Source organism: Mus pahari, chromosome 4, assembly GCF_900095145.1.
Source record: "Mus pahari chromosome 4, PAHARI_EIJ_v1.1, whole genome shotgun sequence".
Lineage (NCBI taxonomy): Eukaryota > Metazoa > Chordata > Mammalia > Rodentia > Muridae > Mus > Mus pahari.
The window spans coordinates 117,379,584-117,388,383 of NC_034593.1; the positions used below are offsets into that span (position 1 = coordinate 117,379,584).

The 8,800-nt window shown below is 44.3% G+C and overlaps 1 protein-coding gene across 1 annotated transcript in view; it reads right to left on the minus strand.

Moving 5' to 3' along the window:
- The window catches only part of Enpep (glutamyl aminopeptidase), a 112,453-nt gene extending 105,368 nt beyond the window's left edge, over positions 1-7,085 (minus strand). Inside the window, exon 1 of the mRNA XM_021195518.2 lies at positions 6,164-7,085. Coding sequence (XP_021051177.1) covers positions 6,164-6,783 — 620 coding nt within the window. The 5' untranslated portion in view covers positions 6,784-7,085. The remainder of the gene's footprint in view (positions 1-6,163) is intronic.
- Positions 7,086-8,800: the final 1,715 nt, after the last annotated feature.

Sequence of the window (8,800 nt, forward strand, 5' to 3'; positions counted from 1 at the left end):
CTGCCTCTGCCTCTGCCTCTGCCTCTGCCTCTGCCTCTGCCTCTGCCTCTGCCTCTGCCTCTGCCTCTGCCTCTGCCTCTGCGAAGGCATACACAACTGAGTTCTGAAAGCAAACAAACAAACAAACCTTCTTGGATTGTAAATACACCAGAACCTGAAGAACCCCTCACACTTTTCCTAGAGTAGGAAGGCCTTATGACAGGATACAGCAAGGGACCACCCATTCTTGCTCAGCTGCCTTTAAAAAAAATTAGTTTGATTTGTGATTATTCCACCCTCTCAAAAGCAAAGGCAAAGGAATCATGTTTCAGTTTAATACACCTTAGAAATAAACCAACAAAATAAGAGAGAGAGAGAGAGAGAGAGAGAGAGAGAGAGAGAAGACAGACAGACACACAGACAGACACACAGACACAGACAGAGAGATAGAGACAGAGATTGGGAGGAATCTGGCACTCAGGCAAAATACCTGAATAGTTAGGAAGTTGAGCGGCCCTTCCAGGAGAGACCCTCTCATCTTGTAGGTTTTCAAAAAGCCCTCTCTCTGTTGAACGCTAGAGAATAAACTCCTGAGAACCCAGGTGAGAGAAGAAAGTTTAATCCTCTTTCATTCTCTCCTTTAAAAGGACTCTGACCAATTGTTCTCCTAAAATGGAGTGTTCCTGGTTTCACTTGTGGACAGAGCACTGGAGAGCTGCAGTGTCTTGGCGCAGTGGGTCTGTTTCGCTTTGGGGTCTTCTCGGGAGTCACAGGAATCTAAAACAATTATAGTGGTCTGGCTATGTAGGGAAGTGAATGCCGTTAATCACCAGGGTGCAGGCAGGCAAATGTGTATTGGTTTGAGGGTTGTTTTTCCTTCATTTGTTTTTTTCCTTGTCTAAATGAAGTGCCCTGGGATTTTAAGGGGAAAACTCTTCTAAGGGGAGAAATTCTGAGATTCGAACCTTCTGCCTTCCCACGTGTGATCTTCAGCAAGTTGTAAAACCCCATTTAGTTTCTTCAGGGTGGGTAGAACCAGAGTGAGCCTTGCCTGTCACACCTTGGGGATCATCAAGTGAAGTAAATCCCCAAGACACACCTCTATAAATCTAGAAGATGAACCTTTGCCTTTCGGAAGAAGGGTCGTGGTGTGGGATCCAGGCAGGTCTTAAACTCCTCATCCTCCTGCCTCAGTCATCCCAGTACTGGGATTATAAGCAGGTGATGGACTAGCCTGCCTCCACTTTAGCTTTACAAACTATCTTATAGAAAAGACAAACTAGGTTCTTTCCTGTTTATGATTAAAACTCTGTTTCTCAAGGATTGGGATATACCCTACCTGTAACTATAATGGTTTCTGTTCAATGATACAGGTACCAAGTCTTTATTTCAAAAGGTTATTATAACCACCTATGTTGCTAACCCGTTATTATATTATATTATATTATATCCACCTATGACTCTTGTTACGACCACCTTGCAATCGTATCTGTTTCAGGAATTCATTATGACTAACGTTGTACTTAACATTCTTCTTCTGGAACCCTGCCTATTTTACCCAACAAGTCTCCCATTTAGAAACTCCCCATTGATACCACAGAAAGTATAAAGGAAGGTTTATGGGGGGCAGTTCTCAGGCAAGTTCACCAACTACACAGAAGGGAGTCAGTGAGATTGTCACACAGAGGGAGACAGAGCAGAGTGGGGAAGAACGGGTACAGAGAGAGAAGAGAGATGGAAGAGGGAGAGGGGGAGGGAGAGGGGAGGGAAGGGAGAGAGGGGGAGGGAGAGGGGAAAGGAGAACCAGAATGTCTGGATTATATAGTAAAGAGCTGCTGGATGAGAAAAAGCCCAGCCCCTAGGTTGGAAGTTCAGTGTAGAGGGCAGGGAATGTTGGGAGAACCCGGAAGCCAGGTCTGCCTTGGTTTTTGAAATAGGCACCTCAGCCACTTGTTCCAGTTCTGAGTCCCAACTACCCCTAAGCTATAAAAACCTTGTCTTCTTCATGTCTACTGCTGATCTCTTGAACCCCACCTTTATGGGGGATAGCTCATGCACATGAGTCAAAAAAGCTTTCATTAATTAATTTGGCCAGGATGATTCGGGTCAGAGATCTTTTTCCACGAATCTTTGGGATTAACACATGTACTACCACACCAGACCCAGACTTTCTGACATGATTTTTGCAATCTAAGATATTTAAAAATCCATTTATATGGCTGGACTATGCATTGAGGGGAAAAATATGATTTGTGTAAGTCCTACAGGTAATACAACCATATTTAAAAATGATAATGTATATCTCTTATCTCAGTCTTTGGGAGGCAGAGACAGACAGATCTCTGAGTTTGAGGCCAGCCTGATCTATGCAGGGATTTCCAGGACAGCCAGAGCTACCATAGTGAGTCTCTGTCTTGAAAAACAACAACAACAAAAGTAACTTGTTTCTCCTTTGGTCTACTGAAGAGCTCAAAAAAACTGTTGACATATGACCAACTCTTTCTATTGTCACCAAACTTTTCTACACGTTAAGCAAATTTGAAAATAAGGTATATAATAGAGCAATTATAAAATGATTTTATAGCACAATCTTTACTTCACTATTAAAAGTCCTTTTTGAGATCTGAGCTGGATTGCAAATGACTGAGAACTGTCCCAGAGCAGCAGGAGACCCAGAAGTTACTCTGCGAAATGCTGAATAACTCATCACACAAGGCAGCTGTGCCGAGCAAGCCACTTCTCCATGAGGCCTCCCGAGGCCTTTAATAAGTCACTCGCTTGACTGAGCACTCTAAAATCTCACTCCTCGCCATCAGTCTGTCTGTCTGTCTGTCTAGTCTGTCTGTCTGTCTGTCTGTCTGTCTGTCTTCCAAGGTGACCAAGACGCTTTTGAGGAAGCGGAGGCAGGAGAGGTAAGGCTTTAACTCACAACCCTGGCTACTCTGTATCAACTTTAGAAAACAAAACCGCTGGCACGGTGCTCCCCCGGCTGTGTTTAGTCACTTAATAACGTGAGCCAGCAAAACAAACAATAAAACTTGGCTTAAATCCTTCAGGAGAAAGGCTTCTGATGTGGGGTAGCAACTACCAACGCCATGTCTACAGTCTGCAGAGGGTTCCCGAGTCATGCTCAAGGCCTGCTCCGTTGATGCACCGTGGTCATTCACATCCCACTGGAGTTGTATGGTGGACTAAATGAGTCAGTTCATTATTTAAGTCCACATCACATTACTTTTTATGCAGAGGAGACCAAGTCAATTTTTCTTGCATCCAAAATAAAGCAAAATTGCCAGCCTTGCCCCAAGCATAAAAGACCTCACAGAACTCACTCTATGCTCATAAGGTTCCATGTTTGGAGAAACATCAGACGACAGCTAACATTTCAAGATCAAAACTTCACAACCAGGTTATAAACATGTGTGTATGTGATAATAATATGTTTTTCCATTGATACACTGTTCTCACACAGCTACCAAATCTTATCATAAACTTTGGCATTTTGCTTCAGACGTATTTAGCTAGAATCCTACCCGGTATGTCTACTAGGCATCAACAGGTCTACAACTGAACTTTTCTTCCCCACCAATTCCTTGTCCTGTTTCCAGTAGCAACGAACGCCATAACCATCACACGGATGCTAGATCTTGGAAGTCTTGAGCCTATAACTTCAGCCACCATCAGCGAACCACCAGACCTGAGTTATTTTTCCTCCATGTTTTTTCCCTGTGTGTCCTTCTGTCCCTCCTTGTGATGTCACCTGACTTGCCCTCCACTCCCCCTGATCATTGCAGTGTCTCTCCTATCCTTGGATGGAGAGCTCTGCCCTTCACCATCCCTGACCCCGAGTCACTCGCAGCACTTCTTCCTTATTCCACGAGACCTCTCTTCTCCAAGTGTCTTCCCACAGTTACCTCTGGAAAGTTCGCCTCTTTACAGAAACCTCGCCAACAAACTCGCTTTCTTCTTCCCACCAGGATTTCCTGGCTTTTTAACTTTCTTGTTTGCCTCTGTGTGAACCCCACTGTAATATCAAAGATTCAGCTTAAACACTACCAGGACTATGAAAGACACCAGAAAAGACAAACTGGAGATAGTCATAAGTGCTCATCTATACAGTTGTTCCAAACATTGTGTAGGAGCAGTTTCATACCCATATCTAATGGAAACACTAAGTGTATTACACTATGTTGTACCGAGGCATGTGTCCAGAGTGTCATTCAGTGGAAGAATGTTAAAGAGCAAGTCAACTCATTGGCAGATGTTTGGGGTTTATTTGTTTGTTTTGTTATTTTTTAATCTTTCCCTGGTTTGTTCTTAGGTTCCCTGCAATGACTGTGTATTACTCATGTATAAAGTTAAAAGTCTCTCGCCATACTGGTACCCTTTGACCAGGGAATTTGACTTTTAGGATAACAACCTAGGGTAATAATCAGATGTGCACATACAGGTGGATTTACAGTGATATCCTTTTCTGATGTGGTTAAAAAAAAAAAACATAGAATATTAGAAGCAGCACAGAAGTTCAGCAATAGGATCCGAGAGAATTCAATGCATTTATGAGATGAGACAGTGCACAATTTTTAGTATCAGGCTCTTGCGAATATTTAAGACAAAAGAAAAGGCTTATATATTAAATTTTAAAATCCATGTAGATAGATAGATAGATAGATAGATAGATAGATAGATAGATAGATACAGATGTATAAATATAACTCAGCTTCAATTTTGATTGCCTAGGAAAGTGTGTGCACATTAAGATTAACACATTAATGGGCGAGCCATAAAAAATGGTTCTATGTCTTGCTATGCTGTTATTTTCTTTAAATTGGGGGGGGGGGGGACAAAGAGTTTGATGGCTAGCATGGCAAATCTATGTGTTCCTTGCCATGTTTTCCTTCTGTTATCCTTTCTACTTAGTGTGCCCATGCACCACACATAACGGGAGGCCGAGTCCTTACTCTCCGAGAAACAGTAGGAAGAAATTTGACCAAAAGATTTTCCTTTGCTCTGTAGGATGCTTCTGACAACAGCGGAAAGGGATTCACAGAGCACTGACCCCGGCTCTAGTTTTGAAAGGTGACATGCAGCTTTTTTTTTTTTTTTCCCAGTCATTTAACTCTGCAGAATCTCTGGAGGCAAATGTCTAAGCAAGTTCAAGTCCAGGGACAACTCAAGTGTAGTGTGGCCCGGGTCCCTGATCACCACTCACAGGGTGATGGTTTTGTGAATTCAAGGAAGGAGCTTACACCGTTTACCAAGAACTGATAAAAGCCACTGGATCATGAGACTGTCAGATAGGAATTAATAGATTAGATAGAATATATTAGTTTTATAATTATAATTATTTAATGTATATTTTAAACACTTCTGCTTGGGACACTGCAGGGAAGAAAGACGCTTGTGATTGCCTTTTAAGTTGTAAAGGCTTCGTTAGCATTTCTACTGCCTGCTCAGTGACGGTTGGCAGTTCCAAGACTTATCCATATGCCATCACTGATACGGGTTTCAAGCATTCCCCGAAAGCCGTGGTAGAAACATAGTTCTGATCACAGAAGAACAGAACACACAGCCAGGCTTTTCTTCTTAGATGAACACCTAAGGACCAGTCATAGCTTTTGTAATTTTCATTAAGATTCTTCTTCAGTAAACTGCACAAAATAACAACTGACACTTAATGTAATTGTCATTGCAAATGAAATTGTCATCCCTTGTGAAATCACTGTGATATAGCCCCAAAACACTAGTGGTGAAATTTATCAAATACTTATATTCATAAACCTCTGAGGTACTTTGTGTGGATGTGTAGAGTCAGATGCAGTATGTTGTGATTTATCCCGGTGTCATTAATAAAAGGCTTTCTGTTTTCTCTACAACTTGGTGATACATTTTCAAATTACAAGAAGGCCAAACATTTTACTTCTCAGATGAACAAGCAGAGTTGAAAGCAAGGGCAGATAGGGATCAGAGCCACAAAATACAAGAGATGGAAAGCAAAGAGGAAAGGCAAATAAACATGGCAGGAGCTGGGTTCAGAGGAAGCACCGCATAGCCCTGCATCGCACCGCACACAGAACAAAACAACACATCACAGCGCCACACCGCATCACACCTCGTCCCACCACACACAGTATAACGCAGCACCACACTACACACAGTAGCACACACAGCACCGCACAGCACAAACCTGATTTCCCCGTCCTCCACGTAGGTGGTTTTGTAAAAACCCACAAGGGAACCGTTCAGCCAGCCTTCAAACTCCATGGTCAGCCGATAGACACTGTCCCCACTGGTGGCCGCAAGGTCTTCTGCAGCCTGGATCACTACATACTCCTGCTTCTTGTACTCGAAGCACCGTCGAATTGGTACCTGCTCCCCAGAGGGCCTCCTTAGCTCCGGCAGCTTGGTGATCTTGGTCTCCCTGATGTGGAGCCATAAGTCACGCGTGGGTTTGCTCAAGTTGACAGAGATGGTCACTATGCCCGTGTACCTGTCTTCTTCCATCAGGGCCTTCACCTCCAGGTCGTAGTGAACTGGTTTGATGAAGTCTGGCAGCCTGAAGTTCTTCCATTCTCCGCTTTCATCTTCACTGTCAGGGCAGACATTCTGGTCCTGGGGAGGCAGGACAGTGCTGGTGTCGGGAGGAGGGTGGGAAGGAGCTGGGGTTGTGTCCTGCTCACACGACCTGGTCAAACCCACAGAAAGTCCCACTATTAATCCAACTGCCACCACTACTCCACAGATGATGGCCACGTGTTTGCCTTTAATGCAGTATTTCTTGGAGGGCTCTCCCTCTGCAAAGTTCATTTTCTCCCCCGAAGTCAGCTGTTACACATGAAAGGATGTTAAATTAAAGTAACTCTCCTCGTCAGCTGACTTCCCTTTTCAATTGGAAGGCTTCTGTCCGTCCCCTGGTCTGGCAGCCTGGCTTCGCTTTCCCACACCTAACCCTCTTGCTGGTCCTGCACGTCCCCACCGGGCCACTCCAGGATGAATGCGGAGACCAAGGAGTAGGATGGAGACTCAGACGAGAAGCTGTCTTGAAGGAGGAGGACGGATGAGAATGTTGGCTCAGCTCTATATAAACAGCGTCTCCCCAGGCCTGCCCCTTCTGATCTGGAGCGAGTTAAATATAAAACAGGGCTTGAGCCGATCGGCCAATACGGCCAAGGGGTGGGGGTTGGGAGAGGTGGAGATTTTGCCAAACCTCTGTCAGCCTTGAGGGAGAAAGCACTTGGCTAAGAGGTGTGCTTACGATAGAAAACACAACCTTTGCCATGAGATCTAGGGCTTCTTCCTGCTGTGTGAGCAGTCGGGCTCTCTCAGCCAAAGGGCTTCTTAAATTTCACTATTTTATTAGGTCACTTGCCAAAGAAGCTAAGCGTGATTTTTTTTTTCTCCTCCTCTTTTCCTTCAAATTATGTAAACATTCCAATTCTGCCCTCTGCGGAAATCATATCTTAGAGTTTGATACTTGGAGGAGTTTCTAAGTTTAAGGATCACTTAGCCACTCAGTGACAGAGTTACAGGACCAGGTAGTCCAAGGCAGGTGGATGGAAGGCAGAAGGGGGAAGTGCGAAGCAACTGGCCAGGTCAGAAAAGCCACAAAAGGGGAAAGATAGTGAGGGAGGGGAACCTTGAAATGACGGAAAGTTACGGGAGGCACCCTGCTTGTCTGAGAGTTTGTCCCAAAGCGAGAGTATGCTCTGCAAACTCCGGAATAGTATGTCAGCTTTGGAGCAGATAGCAGGTGTGACGGCTGGCCCTACCCAGAGAGCCATTAGCAACGATATCATTGGCAGGGAGTGGAGGTACTCCTAGAGGGCTACAGCTTCTTGTGAGTAGCCAAGTTGCAAAGACTAGCCATTGCTGACAAGGACAATGCAAACATAACTATGGCGGTTTTGAGAGTTATATACAGTACATAGTGCTCTCTATAAGGTACTTATAGAAACTAGCATGCAAATTTTTCCCACAATCCCATGCAATTGGTTCTAGTCTGCTGCTTGTTATGGAGAAGGAGAGGGACACACAGCTGGCAGTAGTAGAATTGGTATCCGAAGCCAAGTCATCTGAGTTGAAGGGCCATGTAGTTACTGCACTGCACAGCTTTTCTTATCTAAAGAGAAGACATATTCAAGGTTAATTGGTTATTAAAAGCTTAGCATTTTCCAAAGAGCAATTCCCATGGTCTAGGTAAGATAACATTAAAATCTCTGCCTGGGGAGGTGGCTTAGTAAGTTCGTGCCTTGCAGCAGGCAGAAAGACCTGAGTTTGGTTTCTAGGACCCACATTCAAACAAATGAACAAACAAACCCAGTGTGATGATATAAAACTCGGAATCCCAGTGGTAGAGAGGTGTAACCAGCGGGATCATTGAAGCTCACTGGCTCCCCAGCCTAGCCCACTTGGTGAATTAAGACCAAAACCAAAGTGGTTGTCTGTCTGAGGAATGGTAGCCAAGTTTGCCCATCCTCTGGCTCCACACACATGCAAATGCACACACATACACACACATACCACACACACACACACACACTCACACACGACACACACACACACACACACACACACACACACACACACAATTAGAATCTTCTCTATTGTCCTCTTTTTCTTTCTTTCCAGAGACTTCAAATCCTGACACTGAGCTTCCAAGAGAGAACACAGTACAGAATAACTTCCCAGTTTAGCTCATCAGTCAGTCCACTCCCCACACCTGTCTTGATCTTCTGGCTTTTTTGGGTGAGTTCTCTATTCTAATTTATTAATTTTATGTGTATGAGTGCTTTGCCTGCATGCATGTCTGTGCACCATGTGTGTG